General features: G+C 35.5%; 2 protein-coding genes across 3 annotated transcripts; one reads left to right on the forward strand and one right to left on the reverse strand.

Moving 5' to 3' along the window:
- Positions 1 to 129: 129 nt before the first annotated feature.
- On the reverse strand, positions 130 to 19,318 carry LOC129000781 (zinc finger protein chinmo). Of its 2 annotated transcripts, none has more exons than XM_054427777.1 (6): positions 19,214 to 19,318; positions 13,153 to 13,297; positions 12,099 to 12,316; positions 11,031 to 11,388; positions 9,579 to 9,788; positions 130 to 4,001 (listed from the first exon to the last, which is right to left on the reverse strand). In XM_054427777.1, exons 2-6 carry the CDS (start codon positions 13,268 to 13,270, stop codon positions 3,733 to 3,735), a joined length of 1,173 nt encoding a protein of 390 aa, XP_054283752.1. In that variant the 5' UTR covers positions 13,271 to 13,297; positions 19,214 to 19,318; the 3' UTR covers positions 130 to 3,732. The 2 variants fall into 2 exon arrangements, with proteins under 2 accessions (XP_054283752.1, XP_054283751.1); XM_054427776.1 differs by having other exon boundaries at positions 10,794 to 11,388.
- Positions 19,319 to 19,622: 304 nt separating this feature from the next.
- On the forward strand, positions 19,623 to 27,043 carry LOC128999789 (cytochrome b-c1 complex subunit Rieske, mitochondrial). Its single transcript, XM_054426467.1, has 5 exons — positions 19,623 to 19,924; positions 22,522 to 22,665; positions 23,762 to 23,939; positions 24,441 to 24,589; positions 26,817 to 27,043. Exons 1-5 carry the CDS (start codon positions 19,714 to 19,716, stop codon positions 26,954 to 26,956), a joined length of 822 nt encoding a protein of 273 aa, XP_054282442.1. The 5' UTR covers positions 19,623 to 19,713; the 3' UTR covers positions 26,957 to 27,043.
- Positions 27,044 to 27,492: the final 449 nt, after the last annotated feature.

Genomic DNA, 27,492 nt, shown 5'->3' on the forward strand with positions numbered 1-27,492 from the left:
GTTCCCTTATATGATTTTTGACAGTTTTAAGATTTCATAAAAAATAAATAAGCCCAGTTTTTCCCCTTTAAAGTCTTCCACTTGTTTACCCCCCCCCCCCCCTCCTTGTATAATATTTATCTAATTCCAACAAAAAGGTTTAGGAGAATATTTTTTTTATATTCTGAAAACACTAAAGATGCCTTGACTCCTACGGCAATTGATCCAATTTCTACAAGAAACAATAAATATCAATATATATTTGATATGGAGCAACAGAACATAGTACATTAAGTCAATATAAAAAACCACAACAACAAATAAAAATAGCAACTGAAAAATAAACAATTATTATAAAATTAACCAACAAAATTAGACTGGTAACCAGTAATACCATTCGTTAATACATGTAAATGGTAAATCCCTGAGAAATATACGAATACAATTGATACTATATATATGAAAAACTATTTCAACATAACAATGTGATCTAATGAACAGCATGTAGGAAAATATATAATATATACGGTTGTGTATATTTGATTTGCAATATAAAATGTCTATATACTAAAATCTTGGAAACAAATTATAAATAAAAATGTATATAACTGTTACATTAAATAGGGTTTGTAGGATGCTGAAAAGTGAAGAGTAAAAAAATGAGTGTTGCCGATAGCGTTCGGAACCGATGTAATAATCAGTCTTCTCAATGGCACCGCCAGCTATCGACAACACCCACGCAACCGATCGTCCTACTATGACTATATTTACAGAAACAATATGCAACGGTTCCGGGTCCCTCGGTCCAACAGCGCTACGTTACAACTATCACTCTGAGAGACGGACGCTCGGTAGCGGCGACAACGGAGGTGAGGTCAGTCTTCACACTCTGACTCTTTGGTGTTTTACATCTTTGACAATACTTTAGGAAATTAACTTATAAAATTACAAACTTACAGGCACTAGTTCAGGTCTGATCGATTCTACTTCTTAATAAAATAAACATCACACACACAATGTAAAATTTTGTAACGCTTTAGATGAGAACACGAATAACGTTTTATGTAAATTTTTTAACAATGTTAACACATTAAATGAAGACACTAATTTGTACTTTTAGTATTATATGAAACCTAACCTAAATAATGTATTCATATTGTTTCAAAATTTACCTCCTGGACAACAACAAATGAGTGTCGCTGTCTTCTACTTAAAAAGCTACAGTGAAATATTTCTTTATACACTAATAGTATTCTTTACACTATGAAACAGCTAACCCTCCTTGCCCTTTACATATCACTTATTCACTAGGGCTTTAACCGCCTCACCACTACCAGCGCCCGACTCAGCCGTTGGAACGTTCAACCCTTACAAGGCTAACTGTGAGTTTTCAGCATCCTACCTACCTCGCACATATAATTATTTACAGCTCTTAAAGGAAAATGTATCGTGTATTAGCTTAGAACTATACTCAACAACTGTCCTATTTCAGATTATAAGGGGTTATGTATTTGCTCTCATGTATAAAATATGTGTAAAAAATTATGTACAATCGGATCGTATTGCATTATGCCCGATGTAATACAACACAGAAGTATTACTCGATATAAGTACACCAGTAGTCAAAGAAATAGAAACTACAACTAATGGAAGAGGTTCTCTCTGTAGCGTTGGACCCATTAGACACATTCGTACATAACAAAAATAAACACTCACAACAAACGGTAAACAGAATAAAATGAGGTAGAAAATGGTATAACGACTATATAAACTTATGAATCTGATTCCTGAGTAACGTTCCTGTAAAATATATATATTTAAATATAATAATATTAATAATTAATAATAATAATAATAGACTACGATATTGCGCATGCGGTGTCAACACCCCAGAGAAGGGTGAGCTAAATAGTGAGGTAGGTATTTGTACTATTTGTGAGTGATCACACATACTTGCCGAATACTTACTTAAATCTAAACTACATAAATTTAATACTATACAAGCAAGGATAAGGGGTTTAGGAGGAGGATATTTTGTACTCTTAAGTTACGTGCCACATCAGTGCACTTTTATTTGCATAAATGGCAGTGTCATATGCAAAATATTCCCTGAGCTTTTTCCTGAGAGGATATCATTTCCATAATGGAATGTTGGAGAGAGGAGAGAGGATAGGAAGCAGGAGTATGAGGGACACAGATAGAACATAGAGAAGTAGAGACTTAGCCGACTGAGAGTACCTCTTCCAATAAACGACCGATTACACCACAAAACATTTAGTAACATTAAAAATCAGATGAAGGAAAACAGTTTACTTTAAGTTGTACTTGACGAGCACTATATAATACCCGTTTTCACACCAAGCGGCATCGCTTGTATAGTACAGAATAAATATTATATTAAAATGCAATATGTGATGACACGAAGAATAAACGTTAGCCCGTGACGCGACCAGATGCGTTTCTCTTACGGACTAACCGTGTTAGTCGATACTAAAATCTGCATCCCCAAACCAAAAACCTAAATAAAATTTTTAAATAGACAAAGAAGAATAACACTACAAAAGCAAAATTGATATAATCTTATAGAACTGAAAACAATTGTTTAAACTCAAAATTGAATAAAAATATCGGTGAATATTATTTTATATAGGTAATCAACAAAAATGCATGAGTCAGCAAACAACCCACAGCAGAACAAATAAAGACACTTGCGGGAATTGTACTGTTGTTAACAAGGTCACTATTGAAGTCCGTCCCACCATACAGTAAAAATCCAAACCTTGTCCTGTCTGATCTAATGTGTTACACTTAAAAAAACAAATGGCATAATCTTATATATAAAAATGTTAAATAAAATTATTAGCTTAACAGTTAACCAGACTAGTAACTCCCTGGTTTGATTGATAACAGATGTAATAGAGTGAAAGACAGGAGTCAAGGTTTAGATTATACCGTTTTATTTGTACTATATCATGAAGGAGTCAGTTAATGGAATTTTAACAAAATTGTTTAACAGGCAACAACAAGTGGGAAACGGACTAACAACAGTGTCCAACATCCGATAACATTATTATCAACATTAACTTATAAAGCGGCTCTAAACTATTTATTATAACCTGATTTGTACATGGGACTTCCTGAGTCGGTTGAGAATACATAAAAACAAGTGTTATAAAATACAAGACATTTCAGTATGTTATACTCTGACATCAAACCCGAATCTGCAGTTAGTAAACAAGAGAGATAGAGATCAGATCTGGATAGAAAGAAGAAATGAAGTGCGGATACGGATCGAATACTGCAAAAATAAACTAGAACTACGCTAGGAGAGGTCTGACTAGGAGCGAAAAGTAAACGCCTAAAATAATAACCTCCCCTCGAGGCGTGACATTTACTGAGGTAAGATGGGTTTGGCACGATCTCGTGTGACTCGATAGGGAGGGCTGATTTCAGTTATAATACAAACAAAGATTGTGAAGAGTTGCACTCGAAATGACTAGTTCGCTAACAGTTTCGGTCGGTGGGATTCGGGAGCCCTCTGCCACTTTCGAATGTGTGTTAATCACCTATAAATATAATTCGATCTACACTAACACACTTCGGAGGCACATTTCGTGGCGAGGGGTTCCGCAGACCTCCGACCGGCGATAAACAACGGTAATAATAACTTGTATAATGCATCTGTATATATATATAACTATTTTAAATATGCGATAGAAAAGAAGATCGAATGAGGTATTTAGTGTCGGGTAGCTACTGGTTGTGGTTCTGAACCTGAGTAGTTTGCTGGAAGGATGCCAATTCTGTCTGCTGCAGAGGACTGAGCTCAGTTTGTTGAAAGGGACTTAGCTCCGTCTTGTGTTCCCGCGCAATGTGTCGTCTCACTGTGTTGTTGCGAGTGAAGGTCCGTGAACAGAAGGGACACGGCACGCGGATTCCTTGGTGGCGCTGTCGAATGTGCGCCCGCAGGTTTGTCTCATAGCCGTACAAGCGCTCGCAAAATGGGCATTGTAGTTTTTTACCTGTGAAAACAACAAAGCTAATTTTGTAACATGTTCATTAATTAAAGGCGTGTGCAAGGACAGTTTTATGGGTTCACTGTTAATTTAGGAACCTTTTTAAGGTTTTCAGTGAGTACACTTTTAAAACCCTAATGAAATTAACTTGATTACTTATAAATAATTAGCCTAAAAGTGAAATGACTTATTTATTTGTGAGTCTCAATTTACTACCAAAAAGTATATTAGTTGAATAAACAAATATGTGTGTCTTGAGCAAATATATTTGGTCAGGTTTATTTAAAACCCATTCTGTGGAAAGGTATATAAACTAAATATTGGTATCAGATCAAGTATCAACCTACTTTACCCTCGATTGAGGGACATCTATTCCCTGATCATTGCTAAACAAATGACTTTTAGTGAATGGACTATAACATGTCATCTTCCAGCTACTGTACTGCTTGCTAATTGTAATCAAAATATCCCTGTTTCAGAACCTCTCTGTAACGAAGGATCTATTAAGATAATAAGTAATTTTAAAGTAGAACATGTAGTACTTTCTTTATGTCAATGTAGTAACATAAAGTAAAATGTATGAAAAAAACTTGCAAATTTAATATCAGGAAAATTGATCGGACATAAGTACATTTAGGTCATTTAGGATAACAGCAAATAAATGAAAATAGCTTACAAAACTCATCACTGTAGCACCACAGTATTGTATACACACAGCGTTGAAATCTTTACTATATCAGCGTGACCCTATTGCAAAAAATGTTTAACTAGACTGCTGGAACTCATAGATAGGCCTTGTGGACAAAAAATTGTACTGCATGACGATCTAGACTATGTGGTTTCCAAGCTTGGCAATATGTCAATAGGATTTGATTTGAGGTCATGCCACCTGCGCTAGATAATTAACACTTGAGGATGTAGTTGGGGAGTAGGAGGAAACCAGTTGGATTTACTGCTTTGTTTGCTACTTTCAGAGTGGCACTACTGCATGCTGTCTAGGATTCCTGTAAATTCTATTTCCCTTTTTCATTTAATTTCATATAGCAGAGGTAAAAAGTCAATGGCGACACCCTTAATCAATAGGAAAATTTAACAACTGGAAAATGAACTGCAATTTATGGCATATAATTCAACTTAAGGATTAAACCAAAATAAGAACATTGAAATTGCTTTTAATCTTACATTATTATTTTTTTTTTACATTGCTTTTCAACATCCCAGGTTCGCTGAAGAATATATGTTGTAAAATAAGAAAATACAAGTGGAAGTGGGTACCACAAGAGTGACAGACTAAAGAGACCTGGACTCCAGGGTGGGAAATTATTAATCCACTGGGCTGTTTAGACAGAGTTAGTTACTTCCTCGGATAAAAACATAGGTTACCAACACAGCAAATCAGTAATTTCATTTTAAACATCAACTAAATAAATACTAAATAGAACTAAATAAATGGTTAACCCTTTGCGACCTCTCACCGCCACCATTAGCACGTGGAAGTCAAATTTTTTTCCACAGCAGTTGTCCTTTGCGATTGGACAGCCAGCGGTGCTGGGCAACATGAAATCCAACAAACCCTTGGGCGTCCAGCAGGCCTTGCCGACTAATATTTTGGTTTGTTAATATTCCGAACTGACTAGTATGATGCCTGTAGAGTGATGCAGCCTAGTGAGGAATTGTTAAACTAAACAATCAGCATGCTTGCAACATTATATCATAAAAATTGTGGTGGAAGCAACTAAAATATACACCAGCTGACCAGCTATCGTTCTGGCACAAGTGCTGTCATAATCATCTGTGCTTTGGTTCAGTTTTACATGATTTTAATTGAGTTTTGGTGATTTTCGAGAGAGATTTGTGTTTATTTGTAGTTTTAATTAAGTGTTAGTGTAGGCCTACATTTGAGGTGATCATGGGAACACTTGTACGTTTAAGTATATGCCTACACTTTTATCATTATTAGGCCTACAATAAAACTGATTCATTTTGTTTAAACATTTAGTAGTAAGAATGGGGTTACATTTGTTTTTACTCCCGTATATTTAATTAAGTAATTATGGACGATCGTTTGAAATCAGACAAATTGAGAGACTTATTATTTGCTGATGAAGAAGATGTTGAAAATCACGATATTTATGATCACGAAAGTGATGCTAAGTGTTTTTGTAAAACTTGTCTAAACAATCCAGGACTAAACAGGTTCGAATGTTTCAAAAAGTACCACTAGGCCTAAGTGAAAAAATCAAAGAATAAGAGAGCTTTCAACTTGTTTGTATGAGTGACCAATATACATATTTTACACGTTTAGTAAATACGTAAGTTCATTCACTTTTCACAAATGTATGTTTATATGTATGTTGTTAGTATAACAATTTAAATCCACTGTGCTAACATTGCAATGCAGGTTTTCAGTGAAAACCATTCTGAGCTGCCGGGAGCGAGCCGCCATGAAAAATGCCGAGGGGGCGAAGGCCTTGAACATGGCCAGTAGGCTACAGATGGCCGTCCGACTGTCGAAACTGAGATAGTTTCTTTGGTTTTCTAACCAAAGGAATGATTTAGTTAAGAACAAACTTGGGTAAAACAAGAAAAAAATTGCTCATCTTATTTAACATACATGTGTGTGAGGAATGATGAAAATGCCGAGTTTGAGCTGACGAGTTTGATTTACTCCAAGGAACCGGTTCCAACAAGCTGGTGTAAAGGCAATCATATTCGCCAATATTTGTAAAAATCAACAGTAACAGTATATCATTGACTTTTAAATACTGAAATAGACCTCCCATTTATATTGACTCAGCTTTAGCCCACTTTTTATTAAAATAGAACATTACATAGTTAAAAAAATGAACCCCCCCCCCCCCCCCCCCCCGTGTGCAATAGGATAAAATGTATTTTCTCCTTGTTGCATTAAGTACACAGATGTTACATTATTTAATGATGCTAAAACTGACAATAAGTCGTAATTTAAAATATATTGTTAAAAAGTCTCTGTTATATTTGACACACGTTATTTGCTCAGGTTGATTTTCTCATCAACTAGTGATGTGGGCCGGGTAAATACCCATTGGGTAGGTAAATATAAATTGGGTATTTACCTGGGTATTTACCCCAGGCCCGGGTAAATACCCAAAAACTGGGTATTTATAATTTGTATTAAAGTTAGAGAAGATTGAGATGTTTTTTTGCAATTATTACCTTGTAAGGATAGCAAAATGATAATAAAATGTGTAAAACAAAATTTCATATGGTCACTACTAGCATTTTACTTCTCCGTATGATTGCCATAAATACCCAGGTCTGAGCATAAAGCATAATCGGCATAAATACCCTGGTCGCATGGTTGCACTGGTCCTGACTACTTATGATTTTTTAATTTCTATGATAGATAGATGAATTTATTTTATTAAAAGTGAAGAAAAATAATTTGTAAAGTAATAATTATTATTTAGAAAGACAGGAAAATTTAACCTAGTAGTGGCCTATGTGTAAACAACTTAAGAAAATAATTAAAATTCAATCTGTAGGATGGCAGGATTTAATAATATTTTTGTTCTAGATCTTTTGTTGGTAAACTTATAAAAAAAAACTAATTTCATAAACTTGTTATACAAAAAATTTGAATCTATAGCACAATAAATCTTTCAAAATTATATTATAGGCCCTAAGTTATACCAAAAAAAAGGAGATACATTTGTTCCCATCTAAGCGGTAACACAGCAAAGTTTAAAGGCGGGGACACACTTGTCATGCACCCTTCCGATCCGTCTCCGATCATACTGTGGTACGACTGTCGGAGAGGGGAATGGTACTTAACTTTGAACGCGGTTGTTTACACCTCTCCGACACGCGTCACGTCATACTCCGATCCTACTCTGATTTTGATTCCGATCACGCACCGACACTGCAGTCTATTCGTTTGTCGGATGCAGGATGGGTTGTTTCTTAAAAATCACCTTTATTCTTAAGATTTAAGAATAATGGTTTAAGATAAATATATGCCAATGCTTGATGTGAAATCTGTGTGTGCATACCTTCAATTTGAGACCTCGATCATGAAAATCGGACGGGTAGAAGAGCCAAACGAACTCGAGAGAGAAAACCCAATGTGCTTAATATATAAGATGGGTACTTAAGTAAACCACCTAACTTTCTTTCCATACAGAATGAACCCAAATTCTTCGTTTTCCACTGCCCTTCAGAGATGTCTGACTTTCTTCCTCTTCATCTAGACAAACCGCCATCATGGCTGAACCCCGAAGTCCAAAGTTTTTGAACATGTTTACCACCTTCTGCTGCACGTAGTTTACAAATCAGACAGGCAAGTGTTGATCGACCGGTGGAGGAAATCGGGCATGGGTCGGAAGCGTGTATGACATGTGTGTTCACCCCCTCCGATCCCGCACCGATCCTTCTGGAATCCCGCAAATCGGATCGTAGTAGGATCGGAATAGTGTATGACAAGTGTGTCCCCGCCTTAATGTAGACTCCCTCTTATCCGGACACCTTTTAACCGGACAATTTTTATCAGCCCATTGGTTTAACCTGACTAGATTGGCAAGAAGTGAGCGGTACTGAAACGACTGTTCTCGTGGGAAAGATTTGAGACCAGTGATCACGTATATAAATACAATGCTCTCCTAAATTAAAGTCGAATATGACAGTACCAGTACACGATTTCTGTTTTAACAAGTTTTTGGGGACGACGGTTTAACCAGAAAACCCGTTATCTGGACTCCGGAGTCCGGATAAGAGGGAGTCTACTGTACATTCAGTATTCTGCCTATATCAATCAGACCTTGGGTCTGTCTAGCCTTCCAAGCCATTTACACAATACAAATTTTAACTATCATAATTTAATAACAGAAGAAGTAGATTTAGGTTCACTATTTCTCTGATGAGGTGTTGTCTCGATTTCATAAAAAAAGTGCTAAATCATTAAATAAAAGGTACTAGCAATTCTGCAAAGCTTCAAGTTACTGTAAAAGGAGAAATAGACTATCCTAATTTATCATGTAATGATAACAATAACATATTTAGGGGTAGATAAAAATGAATTTCAATCGATTTCATAAATACCCAAAATACCCGGACCGTATTTATGGATTTTGGGTATTTACCCACCCCGAGTTTTAAATACCCAGGTATTTTACATCACTATCATCAACATAAATTTTGAAGACCAACTATAAGTTATGGATTGTGTCTTTTCATTGTGTATTTATTAGCCCCTGAACACAAAACTTTCTCAGGTTAGCTAGCTGAACTCAATCTCCTTAAAAAAAATAAACAAAAAAAAAACTATCATCATTGACGGAAATAAGTAGACTATCAGCAAAATCTATTGGTGGGTCAATTTATTCGACTATGTCCATTTGAATTTTTTTAACTGGCAACAACTTTAATATAAAGAAGAAATGTCTAATCTAAGCACAGCTGAACTCCATATCATCATTGACGGAAATAAGTAGACTTTTATCAGCAAAATCTATTGGTGGGTCAATTTATTCGACTATGTCCATTTGAATTGTTTTAACTGGCAACAACTTTAATATAAAGAAGAAATGTCTAATCTAAGCACAGTACCATCCGGTGTAGTGGTCGCTGAGGTCTTGTGAGCGGTCGCCATCTTGGTGCTGGTTCCAGAGTTGACATTCAGAGGCCACATGATGGCCGGCATCCGCTCAGGAGTGGACGGTTCAGCTGCAGCTCCAGCCGCACCTTCGTTGTTGCTGTATCCACCCCACTCGGACTTTATCCTCTCTGTCACCGGTGATACTAATTTCACTCGTAAATCTGCAAAGTTGTAAACGAAGGGCATAAAAACATCTTTCTGAAGGCTACCTGTGGTTAAACTGACAGTGTTAAAGCAGTGTGAGGGAAAGGGAATATATTTTAAGAATAAGTTAACTCAATGCGACGTAATCCAGTTTAAGAAATGTTAACAAGATTTTTTAAATGCATTGTGTAGTTTTTAGCAGGAAAAAGATATTGACTATACCTTCCGCAAAGATTCGTGGCGGCTGAGGGACTAGGACGGTCGGGTGGTGTCCCAGCCCCTTAATTAGCCCTCGCTCGACTACTCTGGGTTTTGACCATGAGTCACCCAGGCTCAATGCATAGTTGGTAAAATTTTTCTATATCACCATAAAGTGTATTAAATAACGCCAGTTTTGTAACCTGCGTCAAATAACAAGAACATTGAGCCCAAACACAAAATAATTGTGACGATATTAAGTATACATTTGGTTTTAAAATAATAGAGAGTTTTCGTGTCGTGGTATGCTTAATATCATCGCAATTATTTCGTGTTTGGGCTCAATGTTCTTGTTATTTGATGCAGGTTACAAAAATGACGTTATTTAATACATATTATGGTGATGTGCACAAATTTTACCAACTGTGCATTGAGCCTAGTGGGTGATTCTTTGTCAAACCCCAGAGCAGCCGAGTGAGAGCTAATTTAGGGGCTGGGACACCACCCGACCGTCCTAATCCTTCAGCCGCCACGAATCTTTGCGGAAGGTATAGTCTAGGCCTACTTTTATGCCACAATAAGAAATTGTTAGGCTACTGTAGCATTCACACAACTTTTTTTAAATCTTTCTCAACCCTTTTAAGATTTGACCAAAATCTCATGGGTATTAAAAATCACTGATAAGGTTAAAAACTAAATTAAGTTGATAAAAAAAAAACATATAATGCTGGCTTTAAATTTTGAGAATGGCCCGAAAACTGCCCAAAAGACTAACATAGGCTACCGTATAGATAAGTAGGTAGTCCAAGATCAAATTGACAAACCTTCAGGACAACTGGATGATGAGTTCCAGGCATCGGCAGGAGTTTCTGATTCCACAGCAGCAGATCTGACAAAGGGAACAAGTGGTCCAGCAGAAGATGAAGGTGTAACATTCGTCTGGTTGTCTCCACTGACTTCGTATCTGGGCCCACTAGGAGATGAGGGGTGACGGGAAGGGTGATACTCAGAGTGAGGTGGGGTGCTAGAGCGGGAGTATGTGAGTGATAGAGGAGACTCACGCTCTGGCTTGCTGCCATCCCTCAGTACTGAGGCTCGGATGGACGAGTCACTTGGTGAGCGGTGGGGACGTTTCCTAGGAAGGGAGTCGTAGGGCGAGGAGGGTGTGGGGGCCCCGGTACGAGAGTCGTAGTGGTGCATGTAGTGATGCATGTACGGGCTCATGACGGGCGTGTACGACGACGTGGACGGTGGATGCATACTGTTCGTCGGAGATTCTTCGCTCTGTTCTTTCGATGATTCTGTTGTATTAGTTTTGCTCTGTTTACTAGCCCGCGATGGTGAATCGAGTCGCGGCTCAAACTTGACATCACTTTGAGCTTCGGCCATCTTTTCATGTTCTATTGATAGACCTTTAACCTAAAAAGAAGGAAAATATATATGTAAAACAACAATAATGATATGATTTTAACAAATAAATAAACTGGTAGACAAAACTACTTATTTTGCTTGTTAAACCTAAATTACAATAACTTGTTATCGTTGTTTCATTTTAACAAAGATTCTACTGTTAGTACTAGCCTATACTTTTACCCATGTTAATCAGATAGGCCTACAAATGTATCAGTAATTAAGATAAACCCCTAAGAGAACGTCTACAATCTGGAAAAGCAACTGAATGATTTGATCAAGAAGATCAACACCAACTTGCTTTCTTGTTTCCAAGTCATATTTAAAATTCATGGTTGTGAGGATAGTTTCCTCTATTCCGCACCTTGCTCTTCTCTACGGATTTTTATAACTTAGTATTAATCACACCCAAGATTGTAATTCAGTTGGAAGTCAGAGTGGACGAGAGTTAAAGTTAATTTTAAGTACTTATTGCTTCTAGAAGCCAATAAGAACAAAGACAATTTAAGTTTCTAGGTATTCTTTTCCTTACGGAAGCTATTTACTTAAGATGATTCCAAACAGTTAAATATTTTATTCATACTAGGCTAATCACATTTTCTAAAAGTCCTGGCTTTAGTGGAACCGTTGTGCCAAGTTTCACATTCATATGTTTAGTCTTTTAGAATAGGCCATAATAAATCAATGAGTGGTCTTAAGCCTGCATTGCTCATGTTTACCTGTAAGCACTCGGCTGCCTTGAGGAAGCTAGAGAGGCTCTCGTGCTTGACGTGAACCTCGCCTTTGTACATGAACTCCAGCAACGCGGACATGTTGGCCGAGCTAGTGCCGTCCAGTATGACCAGGACGCTGGGACAGTGCGGCGCTGCCTCAAATAGCTCCTGGAAGTGTTTGCTGCACGCCGCCAGGATGATCCTGTGAGCCTTGAATGTTACACCTGAACAGAGTTAAATCATCTGTTTAGAGAGGAACACAACCATTTGTTTACCAACCTGTATCTTTAGTCAGGACCATAAAAACCAATGATCAAAGAAAGACAAACAAAGGGTTAGTTTTAACACATAGGCATGTATAATGCATTTTTAGTAAATCCCCCCTGTGATACTGACGGGAAGAGAAGGTGTTAAGTTAGTTAATAGATTGTTACATCAATGATGAGTGATGATGGCAAATATCAATAATTTTTACTGTGTAAAAGATAAAGCGCTAAATAAATAAATTGCCACAAATCATAACGACCAAATCATAATCATAATAATCATAACTTATTCGAAAATGAATAATTTACAAGGCATATTTAAATATGAGGTGTAACTTAGCTATCAAATTTAACAGTAGGCTATATGTAACAAATAATGAGTTTAAAAATTATAAAACTAGGCCTTTGTTTCAAAAACTTTATAGCTAGGAGACTAATAATTATTAGATATCTGTCTAAAAGAAATTAATAAGAGGTGCCTACTATATTTCAGCTTAAATTGACCTACATTATTGACGATATATTACAATAGAACCAAGATAAGTCTCTAATGGAGATCGTCATTAAGACTTTTTATCAAGGTTTACAATAACATGTAAGTTATGCAAAGGTTATGCCTAATCAGGGGAACAAAATAATATTCAAAAATGACAATTGTTATCAAGGTACCACTGTATGTAACATTAAAAGCGAGATTGTAACTTAATTTAACAACTTGAATTAATATTAACCTACAGTACCGTATCTAAAGAGTACCTACAAGTGTATTAAAAGTTAAAATTATGTAGGCCTACCTTCACAAAATAGCGTGACATCTGTTAAGCTTTCTGATTTGAAGAGATTGTCAAAAGCGGAAACAAGATTACTTCCAAAACTGTTCCACTTTAGACAAAACTGCTGCTGTGGGTCCATTCCAGGGTGTTGGTGGAATGTATGAGCCTATAACATAAATTGTGTTAGGCCTATTACTGTTAACAGTTGAGATGATTTAGATCACCAGTTAAGATGATAATTTAGGCTAAATGACAATTTACCAAAATTAAGTTTATTTATTTATTTTACATACCAATGGACATCACCAATTTTATAAAAATAGACATAAATTAATTTCACTCTTAAGTAACTGTAACATAGAATTCAAAAACATTTTTGTACAATAAATATACCGAGCAATAAATAGCCTATATATATATACATGGGCCATTCTTAAATTAGTATGATTTTTTTCCCTTTAATGTTTTCTACAAAAAAACTAGGTAAATTATATAAATTTGATATTTTTTTTATCAAGATTGTAGGTATAAAAACTAGTTTTTTAAGAGAAAAAATCTGCAAAGTACCCGAAATGTAACCACTATGGAATGTCCCCGGACCCATATTTTTTACAACACTGACAAGTGATTTATGAACAAAAAATAATTGAATTATACAACAAATTCTCAATATCAGTAATAAGACAAAATATCTTTCTAACAGTATGCGTAGATTTTCCCTACGATGCACACAAGCTGAGAAAAAAGGTTTTACAGAAACATGCTTCCCTATTATATGTGGTTATTGTGGTTGTACAGTGATAAATGAGTACCATAATGAACATTTTATAAGATTTATTGCATTAATAAAAATATAACATCCATGAAAGAAAAGGTAAACAAGAAAGTAAATATTTACAAAACCTATGTTTTCAAAATAAAACTCAAAGAAATAATTAACAGGTGGTTAGGTACAGCCACATACTCCTCTCCATTTATATTGATAATATATAGATTGGCTGAAACCAGTATTTATTCTTCAAAGTATTCTACAGCCTACACACTCTCACACTCCATCCCCAACAAGACTAGAAACATCAAGACTCAACAGCCTACAAACAACCCAACCTGGACCTGTCATAAACCCTGAACGAAGAACCCGCTCTAGACGTGTTGTGAGGTTCTCTCCCAAAGACCTCATTTGAAACTTTTCGTTGCCACTGGGAAGAAGTATGTGGCTGTACATAGCCACCTGTTAATTAAATCTTTGAGTTTTATTTTAAAAACATATGTTTTGTAAATATTTACTTTCTTGTTCTATCTTTTATTTAATGGATAATATATTTTTTATTAATGCAATAATATAAATCTTATAAAATGTTCCTTTTAATGGTATTCAATTATTGCATGAATAAAAAATATAACATTCATGAAAGAAAAGGTAAACAAGAAAGTAAATATTTACAAAACATAAGTTTTTAAAATAAAACTCAGAGAAATAATTAACAGGTGGTTAGGTACAGCCACATATACATCCATGAACGTGATAACTTAATTTTTGTCCGATTTTGATGGAATTAGGTTTAAAGCTGTAAGGCGGGATAAACTTGAATGACTTCACAAACTAGCATGATTGGACCATGGGAACGGGGTTTTATGGGGTGAAAATGGGTTTTCTCATTTTTGACGGTAAAACAAAATTTCCCAATTTTTCTCTAGACCTTTTTAAAGAGCTTAAAAAACAAATAAGTTTAGTAAATCAAAGTGTTTGGTACAGTTACTGGTAATGGAGAAAATAAAAAAAATTGTAAATTTAAAATTCCCATGTTATTCTTATGCAGGGACGTATTTAAGTATCTGCCACTTCTAGGCAACAAAGTTTGCCCCCCCCCCTCCCACTTTTCAGCGCACTCTCCGACCTCACTAATATCACCCCAATGGCCAATACATGCCCTGTCAGCTGATTTTGTAGAAAAATAATCGGTTAGCATGCTGCATCAACAAATTTAATAACTTTTTTGAACCCTTTTAACGGACGTTGTTTGCGCCGTTTTTTGCAAAACATTCCGACTTGGATAGGCCTACACGGAATGTAACTTTTTTTATCTAATCAGTATTTTTACAATCCCGTTTTGCGGCGTGAAACGGCACACAAAATCGTCTGTTGGTTCTTATAACGCTTTTAATTGAACACTTTTAGTCAGATCTACTTGAGAGACGTTCTATTGGCTATGATTTGAAATGAAAGAAATATGTTTACTTATCTACACACCACAATGTTTACACACCACATTGGCATTCGGATGGACTTTCAAACTTTCAGCTAGAGCTGCCGCTGCATAGTGGCGTATGAAGTAAACAGAGGGTGTGTCAGGGGGGTTACAGAGGGGGTGAAGTAAACACCTTGGGGAGTGTTTACTTCGTTTGCCACTACGTAGCGGCCGGCTCGGCAACCCGCTCCCGCGGCGCGCTTGTCCGCCAGACCAATAGGGGAGCACGAAAACTCAGCACAGCTGTGTAATTAACTATTGACGTTTGCTTGACTTAAATGAGTTCTGAAATAATTTTATACTTAATCCAAATATTTCAAATGGCTGTTTTGCCGTTCCCAGAATTATTTGCTAACATTTTTTTTTAGATTATAACCTCGTTTTTTATTTCTTAACCTCCAAAAGCGCCTAGTCCGCCTATTCGGAAATATGTCCCTGTTCTTATGGAGAATATTGTAAGTTAAAATGTTGTAGTTGGCTTGTTTATGGATATACTAGCAGTTACCCAGCGCGCGTTGCTGCGCTTAACAACTATTATTTAAAATGGTAATTCAGTTCTTTACGATGAATAATAAAAACCAAAAATAATAGGGTATTTTACTTAATTGCTAGTCGGTAAACAATGTTTTTTTACTACAGTCGCCTGACAAAGTTGACTTCCTTGTACTGTTTATAGTACAGAAAGCTGCTAATTGCTGCATATTTATACTTTGTCGTACGGTTTATACTTTGGCGCACATCAGGATTCCAATGAAACAACACAAAACAGTGTGGTTCTATTATGCACGTAATCCGTGTACGCTTGGAAATAGGTTGGCAACACTTAAAGATAATAATACTATGAGCAGCTGATTGACTATTATAACTACGATTAAACCTGTCATTTCGTGTTTATAGTTTAGGCCTATGCTCTCTTTTCGGTATTTCTGAACTTTCTGGACTTTACTTTTAAACGTTTTTAAAACATTCCTACGATCTTAATAAACAGGAAAATACCTTTAAAGCATTTTTTAGGCTCGGAAACCACTGCAAATTACAAAAACATACAGAACTATTTTCTCAAGTCGCGGAGCACATTGCTTGCCGAGGAAAAAATAGTGGAGTGATACCGACCGGGGACTACTTTCTCTAGGGCACCTATTTGTGTTGCCAGCTGAACCTAAAAACATGTTGTATAGTGTTTGAAATAGTAATTATTTATATGCTTTATAGTGACTGTAGGAAAAATATAATGTGTAACACGAGTGCAAAAGGCCTTTGCTGCACTCGAGATCATTCCGTAAACGTTGCTCTCGTGCTCACTAGTTACACAAATAACTATTGTTTTTACATTAGGTGTATAAATATAAGTTTTCAGGCGTACCTACCACCACGTGAGCAGTATAGGCCTATATATATATACAGGGTGTTCCGGAACTCTCTACCAATATTTTAGGGCATTGCTCCTGGGTAAGAAACATACCTAAATATCATATTTAAATTGTCCGGAAGTCCTTAGTTACTCACACAGCCGCCATTTTGTTTTTTTCAGTTATTGATTTTTTTCTAAAGAATGGTTAAACATACGAAATGGAAACTTTGCACAAACATTCATGACAACTAGACAAAGCTACAAAAAAATTATGACGATTTTTCAAATTCACAAAACAAAATGCCGGCCATTTAAAATTTTTATAAAATCAACGGTTTTTGAGTTAATTAAGAAACTAAATTTTAAATGCCCGCCATTTTGTTTTATGAATTTGAAAAATCGTCATAATTTTTTTGTAGCTTTGTCTAGTTGTCTATAATGTTTGTGCAAATTTTCCATTTCGTATGTTTAACCATTCTTTAGAAAAAAATTAATAACTGAAAAAAACAAAATGGCGGCTGTGTGAGTAACTAAGGACTTCCGGACAATTTAAATATTATATTAGGTATGTTTCTTATCCAGGAGCAATGCCCTAAAATATTGGTAGAGAGTTCCGGGACACCCTAAGTATATTAGTAGGTAAATGAAATAAATAATTTAACATTTAGTACCGGTACCCTTTAAGTTATTAACTTATTGAATAACTAACATATTTTGGCTTTTAGGCCATGATCACAGTTATGAACAAATTAGTAAATAAATATAAATGTAAATAATAAATAAGTAAATTATCATGATTTTGGAATTTTGTCTTGTACATAGGTTGGCTCAGGTGTTGTTTACTTTTGATTTATTATATCAGATTTTTTCATAGCCTATATTAGGTTTTCTTTTTGGATTTGCATTGTATTGAGTATGTTTTCAGGATACTATGTTGAGTATGTTTTATGTAGGCTATATCTATACATATATTAATTACGTAAGCCGATTCTTTGCGTCAAAAAATTGTGGGCGACTGGAAGGTCGTAGAACGACGGGAGTGGGCTCAAATTAAAGGTCTCGATCCCGTGACGGCAGGAAAAATAGTGATATCCCCCAAACTTTAAAACAAAAATAGATAAAACGTAAAATTTTCTCCATAAGAATATCATTAGAAGCCATTTACTGCTGATTTTCTGTTTACTTCAATACAGCTGATCGTGATTTATCATTAAGCAATATTACATTTGGATTACTGATTTGCCAGTCAATTCTGCAACACAGAGGATACGCGTCCGGTAACCGGGCGTGGATTAGGCGTCCGGCAGTGACATCACCAGGTTGTGGGGGCCCGGAACAAAAATTACCACGATACGATTTACAGCCATCGATGTTCATGGTGTAGTGGATATAGTGCTCGGCTGTTATGCAAGAGGTCCCTGGTTCGAATCCCATTGGTAACTTAAACTAACTTAATGTATTTGTTGAACATATTTTACTTTGAATGCCATTTCTTCTTACCATAGGCCTACATATTTTGTTAGAATTTTTTGCATTTAAATAAAGGCTAATTTTATTTTATGAACAGAATTTACCTAAACTTTAACTTATTCAATTTATTCATTAAGTTATCAGCAAGTTTGGTTGGTTAGGTTAGGTTATGACAGTACCTATTTAACTGCCAGACACAGGACGCGTATCCTCTGCGATTGGCATAGCCCAGTTAAGAAACTGTACCCCTTAAGTGGATTTAACTTAAAAGTTTAAATGCATAAGTTAATGTATAGGCTAATTAAGTTACAGGTTCATTTGCTTTTTTAGATCAGACGCTTCGAAATAATATAGCCTAATAATTACAAAAGTTAAGTTATTCAACTTCAACTTTTAACGAAAATATATCCTGCCTTCAGGTAATCCAATCTGCATTTTAAGTCTTTCTTTATCAAACCCCAAGGCTAGGCCTAAATTTAATGCAGGATTAATTGTTAACCTTTTTTTAGAACAAAAGTAGTTGGTATTACATTAAACAAAAACTGTATTGCCATTGTTTAATAGAGAAAATAAGTTGATGATATTTCCTCGTAAAAGCACATTCATAAGTAGAACGCAATATCGTAAATGCATGCTGCATTGCACAGGTGTGGACTGATAGCCCAGATAAATAATACATTTGAATCCAAATTATAGTCAAAACGTATTATGGAGGCCATATTTTTATTAGAATTATCAAGAATAAATAAACGTAATTGAATTAGATATTTTATTATAGCGCGTTCAAGAGAAATCCAGCACCTAAGCTTCAAGGTTGTCTCAGGACCAGGCGAAAAATATTTGCGTGCAACCATCTTGACGCTATTCGTGCAACATCGATGTAACATTCTATTTCTGCACTTGATTCGTATTTTCTAGCAATTGGTATTAGAGGTTGGGGTTATTTTTCAATCGCAAACTTAAGGAGTAATCTTTTAACTATATTTAATAATAAGATAAGAGTTTTACTTACCTTAAAGGGCTTCTTCGCTATTTATATAAATATCCTAATTTCCGTGCCCCTTGCATAAAAAGAAATTTGTTGTACTGCCGGAAACAGGCATGCACTAGAAAAACAATGCAACCAATTCGCAAACTGAAGTTTAAAATACTAGTGAGAATGTTACACCATGAAAGGCACTGCAATTATTCAAAAGTAATATTTTATTTGAGGTCGCGATGTTTAAGAATATCCTTTCAATTTTTTTAACATCGCAAAATATAATATTGCTAATAAATTGAATAGTTGCTGTTTTGATCCCAAACTCTAGTGACTCTAGTGTCAGAAATCTGAACTAATACAAGGTTGTCGATGACGACGACAAACAACGTCACTATTTTTTTCTCTTTCCTTCTCTCTTTCTTCCTAGTCTTTCTTTCGTGTTAGTCTGAGTCAGCTGTAACGTAACGTAACTCTAAAGTGGTGTCAAAGGGTCGAGTGAGAGCAATTTTTGGTCGGTTAAAATTTTCACAATGATTAACGTAGTTTCGAAGTCGGCAAATTTGTCCCCTTATCTAAAAGTATCCAGCCAGGCTGTTGCATCCAGTGCAAAACCTCTTGTGAAACCAACTAAACTGTCTTCTGCTAAACCTGTTTATCCTACCCATCCAGTTGCTCTAACCAACTATGCCCTCACAAAATTGTTACCTTCAAATGACATTAGAGTCAAAAATGGCCCAACAGGTAAGTGAACTAGAGGGTAGCCTATAAGGGTTTAAATATTGTTAAGATAATATGTCTATGATAACGATCTTAAAATTGCACTTAGGATAACACCTAAGTTAGGTCAGGGTTGTGCCTAGTTATATTAATAGGCTAGGCCTAGGCCCAATAAATACTTTCATAGCCTACAATAAGCAACTTCCGTTTTATAGATTTCAATTTTAGCTCTTAATTTTGCCTTAAGTGGCCTATTATGATATTTCATGAAGTAAATGAAATTTAATAACTTTGTCTACCAAAGCTACGGTAGGCTAGCCTAGGCCTAGGTTTGACTTGCATTTTGGTTAGGTGTATGCAGAGGTAATGTTAGGGTTATTTTAATTGGTTAAGTTACTTGCATCCGGTTAGTCCAGCCATTTTGTTGTTGGGCTGGTAATCCGGTCCCGAGGTGGCCGAACTACTTAAAAAGAGTCTAGGGCCTAGGTTATGTTCAGATTAAATTTTAAAGTTATAGGCCTAAGTATTGATTTTTGAGGCTTACCCTGTCAGTAGTCCGGGAATTGAATGAAACTTGAATGATTGAATGATTTAACTTGTAGGGTACTTTTAAAGCTTAAATGTTTTGTTGCAATGAAATATCTTCGGAGCTTGCCACATGTCAAAAATATTAAAATTTACACAAAAAACAGTTCATTACAAACGGGACATTTACAAACACAAAAACAATTTGATAGCACTAACTAATCATGACACGTCGGTGGATGTAGATAGACTGGACACAGGCTATGTAATTCATCCCATCCTTCTCTTTCTGTTATCCACATGGTGGTCAGCTGTTCCAGATGAGATAACTGAGTTGAAGAGGTAGTGGGACTAGAACTGTTATTTATCGTTAAGGATGACATATTCTTTGCATTCTTCGTCTTTGTTCATTCTATAAATCTCATAGGCCTACTCGTCAAGTGTGTCCAGTGTGACCTTTCTTGCAATAATGTAGTATTTCGAAGGTTCTTACTACGTTAATTTGCAATCTACAAGGTGTTTTAGTGAATGCAGATTTTTGTTTGTTGTGTTTAGGATTTACCTAAACTTAGTCTGTGTTATTTATATCGTGTTTCGAAAGCACTACCTGTTTGCCCTATAAGTTAAGTTTTAAGTTATATTTAGGCCTACTGGAACAATCTGAACAAGATGTCCTATAGAGTAAACACAGGTTTTACAGTATCTATTTTGTCACCTATCTCAATTCTGGTCTGGTTTGTAGTTCTGAAGGCTAGTTTAATGTTTTGCTAGTTCTTTCTAGTCCAGCCATAAAAGGAATTTCCCAGGAAAAAATTCCCGCAGTTTATCTGTTGTTTCTTATGTATTTTTTGGCGCTGAATCCGATTTTAAACTTTGCCACCTCTCTCCAGAGGTGAGCTAACTTGAGAAATCGCATTTAGGGTACTTTAATTTAGTTATACGACAGTTATTGCAAAAAAATACTCCGTATGAGTTATACGTAATAAAGTAAAACAAGTACCGTATTTTATTTGTTTTTTTGCGATTTCTCAAGTTAACTCACCTCTGGGGAGGTGGCAAAGTTTAAAATCAGATTCAGCGCCAAAAAAATACATAAGAAACCACTGAGATAAAAACTTCACGAAATATTTTCTGAAAACATCATCTTTTTTCCTCATATGCTTGGACTACCTATTCATTATTACGTGTTGGATAGTGTGACTTAATTCTACGCAAAAAATTTTTTAACTGAAGAGCTGTAAATCCTTACACCTTGTTTGTTTTTATGTTTCGTTATGAGCCTGTCTACCTACTAAACTAGTTTTATAACCGTTGACTGATGCAATTATATATATGCGTAATAATTATGTATTTATGATCATAATTTGTTGTGGTTAATGGAATGGTTAACATCCTATGGACCATTGAATTAAGTTAATTTTTTTAGAATAAGGATGGTATGAGGTGTTGTGGATGGTTTGTGCAGGAGTCGTTGGTTTCCTGTTGATACAATAATCAAAACTGTCGACAGTCTTCTTTATGGTTAAATCTAAAAAATGTAAATTTTGGTGACTATATCATTTAAATATTTGAGGAGGAGGTTTAATTGTCTTTTGTTTCCATCAAACAATACAATGGTTTTGTTTCCTGTTTGTAAATATCCCGTGTGTAATGTACCACTGTTCTGTGAGTAAATTTTTTGATGTTTTGACGTGTTGCAATGATTTTCCTGCTATCGCGGCAGATGAGTTTTTGTTACCTTATGTGATGGTGATAATTTAAAGGATCATCGAGATAATAAGGATTCCAATTTTTGCAACACTAGCTCACCGAACTTTGGAAAAATAAGAAATACAAATTTGATGTGAGAACAATCTTGAATGTAGCCTATTCCTACCTTACATGCTAATTTTGAGGATTGATTTTTCACATTGTGTTGATTTTTCAGAGCGCTGAGGTTCCTTCCATCGTGTGCTCGATGGATCTACTTTAAAATTGTGTTTTGAGGAGAATTTATTATGACAAAAATTTGTGTTTTTTTTTAGCGTAGGTATTTATAGTGCATTTTTAACACTAGTAACTCTTGCCAAAGTCATTAAAAACAATGTTTTTTACAGTGACCACACAAGTGAGGTTTGCTCACACTGACATCCAGGTGCCCGACTTTACTTTCTACAGAAGGAGCGCCACCAAAGACCCTAAGTCCAAGAGGCTTGAAAATGATGACTCACGAAAAGCTTTTACCTACCTCATTGTCGGAGGTAACTAAACAATAGCCTAATTTTATACTTGAAGAGCAAAAATGCTGAGAGATCTAAGTGCCATTTTAAAATTTTTTCCATTGTAAAGTGAAAGTGATTTATGTTCCCACACCCAATGTTCAGCTAAAATATCTATTCACTATCCTTTATAAAAGTAGTTGCTATACACTACATACCTAATGGAAAATCTGGTCGTATGCCAGCACCGCCCTGCGCTGCTAGTGGATCTAAGTGTCATTGCTGTGAACTGTCCCACGGAGTGATGTTAATATACACAGTGATTACCTTTGGTACCTACTTAAGTTAACTTAGATCTACATGATTGGCAAGAACATTAGACATAGGCCTAGATTTTTTTGCTAAACCAACAATATAATTTTTATCAGTTGATATTCCTAAAAATGACTTGGTTTATATTTGTTCTGAGAAATTTTGTTTTTGACACTTGGAACCATTAGCAATTCCACTCTTCATTTAGGATATTTCAAACTTAGCATTCACATCTATTTGTATCATTTGCAAATGTAAATGTTGTACAGAATCAAACAATCAGCTTAGAGCGAGCTGGCGTAGTAGTTAGAGCGCGGGACTTCACTCCCTGAGGTCCCGTGTTCGATCCCCGCCAAGTCACCAATGGATTTTATCTAAGTGATGATGCCGCAACCCCTAGATCTAGCCTGAAGTAATGTGAAAAACAATCCCAGGCTCGTGCCTAGTGTCCTGGGAAAAAAAGAAAAAAAGTAGTCTAGCCCATTTTTACAGTTGACCTTTCTAATACGGACGTCACGGGACCGAGTGCAAATCCAGTTTAAAAAGTCATGACTATCTGTATGTTTAAAAAATACATTTTACCTGTTATTGTGTACCCATAGCCTAAATGAGATAAATCCTTTTTCAGCATACTTACCCAATAATTACAGTGTGTCGCTACACATTTGCTGGATAGTCATTTTTCTAATAGTTGACTAATCGGCCATGTCAACAGAAAAACCCCTATTTTATTTTAACTTTCCCAGAATTATGATTCCATTTTTTCACTTTTTCCCAACTGTAGGCTATTCTGTAAAAAAATTCCAATCATTGTAATGTTGTGTAGGTGGTGCGGTCACAACAGCCTATGCCGCCAAGTCTGTCGTCAGGCAGTTGGTGTCCACCATGAGCGCTAGTGCCGATGTTCTGGCTCTGGCCAAGATTGAAGTTAAGCTTGGCAGTATCCCTGAGGGAAAGAGTGTTACATTTAAATGGCGAGGAAAACCACTCTTTATTAGGCACAGGTGAGAAGGTAGTTTAGGCTTTAAGGATAGTTTAGGTGGTTGCGGAACTTTTGTTAACAATCAATGCCACAAACAGAATATTTCTATCTATTTCGGTTTAAAAAATACAGATTTGTTTCGATACATAATTTACACACTGTATAACAAATAAATACATAGGCCTACGTTTGTAAATCCATCTTCCAGTCATTACTGTATTTAGCTATTTTTCCATTACAGTAGCCATACAAGCGATGGTGTAGTCGTACATTTTTCAGTGTTGGATTGTCTCAAAACTTGCTAAAATATAGGATTCTTGAGAAATGTAAGAGTGCCTTACTACACCACAGCATCTAAGGAAATCATGACTAAGCCTAGCTAAGTGGGCTTGACACCGCTTGTCCATTCATCCCGTACTGTACAAGGTAAGGGTAATATTACACAATATGGTAGTAGTTAATCAAACAGAATTGTTGTACATTTTAATCTCTTTATACTAGAGTAAAGTATGTGTTTGTGCAGGACGCCTCAGGAGATATCAGTAGAGCGAGGTGTTCCGATGAATGAGCTACGTGACCCTCAGCACGACAACGAGCGAGTGCAGAAGCCTGAGTGGTTGGTTTTGATTGGAGTATGTACCCACCTCGGGTGTGTGCCTATTGCCAATGCGGGTAAGTTAGCCCTTTTTTACTTTTTAATATAAAACTAAAAGAATCAAAACGTTGAGTCAAGGTTCGATGAAATTCAGGATTTAGATTGCATAGGTACTACGGCAATTGAGGTGTTAGAAATTTTAAAAATAACTTTTGATAAGTGGATACCAGCCTATTAAATTCCAGTGTAGTTTGGTTTGATTCAACATGTAGAGTTAAAGATAGAGGTTGCTGTAATCCAGCAAAGGTATGTATATTACGTTACAGGGCCGGGAAGTAGGTGTTTATAGTACGAGCATATTTCCTTTTCAGATTTTCAGGTTAGTATTGTGAACACCTTAAGGGCGAGTTTCATACGATACTTTGCACACCACCAGGAACAAGTTTTTTTAATGATTTAGATATAAAGACTAACATAACCTCACTCACTAATGTTTAGATAATTTTGCCACTTTAAAAATATCAAATACTCAATCTCATTCCTGATATTTGGATTTATCAGGCAGCTAATTGGATTAATTTCTATCTGTATTTAAAACGTTAACAGCTAACCCTTTCTTATGCGTTGGTGCTTGTTTCTTGTTTCCTGATTATAGAATTTATTTCTTTGGTCTATCTTTAATTTTATTATCATTCATTTTACAACAATTTGGTTTTTTGCGACTGTTCCTATCACCCTGTAAGCAAGAAGGAGCGATATGCCTACTAACAAATAAAAGGAATTAGTAGCGCAGATCTCAGATTTATCAGTTAAAATTCTTATACCAATATTGCTTCTCAACTCCTTTGAAATTTCCTTTTTTACAACCAGTCGGAAAACGAGCTAGGTAACCCATTAATGGTTTTGCAGAAGAAGGTGAAATAGGATCCCTTTAAACCATGTTTGTTATGGGAGATGATAAACATGAGTTTTTCAACTTTTTTAATGGTACCAGTAGGAAAATTTATTCCTAAAACCTTCAAACTATTTGAGTGAAAAAGAAAGGTTTTTTTTTAATTAATGATATTTTGTAACTCATTTCCAACATTAATAATTTAGAAAAACATCTATAAACATAATTTAAATGACTCAAACGATGATTTTTTTATCAAATAAATTGTGGACTAAATTTAAAATATTTATCACTCTCCCAAGTTTTAGAAACAAACATGTGCTCTGACAAACACTATTCGCCACTCAGCTTGCTTTCAATGAAATAATGCTTAGTGCTAAGAATAATTGTTTCAGTATGTGGCTTTAACACTCGGGATTGTCATTTATTAAAAGTGCATACAAAAATGGCACTTTTTGAATCCAAAAGATAGAACTCATATGGCTCTGGATCTAGCAAAAAAGGAGGGCACTTTAAACATATTACTTTTAGCTTAAATATTGTGATTAGGTTATGAGATGTTCAACTAATCCCATTAACTGTTTTTACCTACGAGCGTTTTTTAAAGTAGCCGTTTCAGTTCAGTTCTTAGAATTGAAAAGTTTCTCATAACAGCATTGTTTACTTTCACAACATCATAGTTTTACTCATAACAACACGGGTAACGGACCGATGAGGTTCAAGGATTCAGATAGAAGAAGTAAAATTGTAATGATGTGAACTTCAACTAATCAGCTGTTCAGGCCAATTTCATTGTTGAGTGGTGCAAATTAGTGTTTGGTAATATGTTTTGTTGCATCACTGTCAGTGGCAATGAGAGGTTATAAACGAAAACATAACCTCTCTTAGAAGTTATGAGTAGTGAATTTTAGTAATCAAAACACTGTCGTAAAAGTAGTGTACGCATTCTATTCTAACACTAAACGATCAAAACTCTGAGTTCACCATTTAATTTGATTCACAATAATTATTGATAGCTGTAAGGTTAAATAATTGACTATTGGATGCTGAGGTAGACATCCCATGTAGCTATTTGGACCAGCTGCCGTCAATTTTTTATTGAAAAAGAACGTAGTTGTGTGAGCCAGTCATAGAATGAGTTAGTGTCTAAAATTAGCGATTTTGATTTTAAAAACTGGCAACAGCTGTAACATTGGGGTGGAATGTCTAGCTGTAACAATAGTCAAAAGTTAAATGCCATGAATTTCATAAAGTTAAAATCCCAATAGCTGAATGAGCTAGTTATCCCATATGTTTACCAAATGAAAACCCAGAACGTTTTTTTCTGGGATTGATATTTAACCAATTGTAGGTTGAATGATCTTCTAGACTGGGCTAGCCAGTTTTTGTGACTGATTGGTTGTGTGTTGCAGGTGACTTTGGAGGGTACTACTGCCCATGCCATGGCTCCCACTACGATGCATCTGGAAGGATCCGCAAGGGCCCAGCTCCCCTCAATCTAGAGATCCCTCCCTATGAGTTCCAAACTGAGGAACTGTTAGTTGTTGGCTAAACTTGTATTGTTTCAATAAGAAATAAACCATTTAGTCAGACCATTGTTACTTTACTCTAGATAAAATAAATTTCTGTTTTAATCAAACGCCTATTCAATGTGCATTTTGTCATTTTACTTTCAGTTTAACTGTATGCAAAATTTATTTATTCAGATTCAGTCATACTGTGTATGGTTTGAATTGTGTATATTTATGTGAAATACATGTGATTCGACTTGACATCTTGGAAATTATTTCAACATCGAGCTACATGAAGGAAATTATAACCCTACAGTCTATTTCCAAATATTAACCAACAATTATAATGGAATATTCACAAGACAAAGAAGACATTAAACTTCTTATTCAAAATCAAACGATAACTCTCGACTGCTCATATTAATAATGGCTGCACTACATCTAAGTTATCAATTAATTTCAATCGAGGTCACATTGTATGCAAATCAATAATCATACAAACTATATTTGTAGCCACATTCCATTATACATATTTTTAAATCGTAAATACACATGGTTTTATCATCAATTAAACATA

The sequence above is a fragment of the Macrosteles quadrilineatus genome, unplaced genomic scaffold, assembly GCF_028750875.1.
Source record: "Macrosteles quadrilineatus isolate MER2022 unplaced genomic scaffold, UCM_ALF_1.0 Scaffold_8__2_contigs__length_117827958, whole genome shotgun sequence".
Lineage (NCBI taxonomy): Eukaryota > Metazoa > Arthropoda > Insecta > Hemiptera > Cicadellidae > Macrosteles > Macrosteles quadrilineatus.

Bases quoted from the DNA above. Each gene is read 5' to 3' on its own strand.
- LOC129000781 (XM_054427776.1), bottom strand. From the start codon at position 13,270: ATGGACCCACAGCAGCAGTTTTGTCTAAAGTGGAACAGTTTTGGAAGT. The intron at 11,389-12,098 runs GTAAACATGAGC...CCTTCTTTTTAG, and splicing joins AGGCAGCCGAGTGCTTACAG to GTTAAAGGTCTATCAATAGA. The intron at 4,002-9,578 runs GTACTGTGCTTA...TTGTTTTCACAG, and splicing joins AGCGACCACTACACCGGATG to GTAAAAAACTACAATGCCCA.
- LOC128999789 (XM_054426467.1), top strand. From the start codon at position 19,714: ATGATTAACGTAGTTTCGAAGTCGGCAAATTTGTCCCCTTATCTAAAA. The intron at 19,925-22,521 runs GTAAGTGAACTA...TGTTTTTTACAG, and splicing joins AGTCAAAAATGGCCCAACAG to TGACCACACAAGTGAGGTTT. The intron at 23,940-24,440 runs GTGAGAAGGTAG...GTGTTTGTGCAG, and splicing joins CCACTCTTTATTAGGCACAG to GACGCCTCAGGAGATATCAG.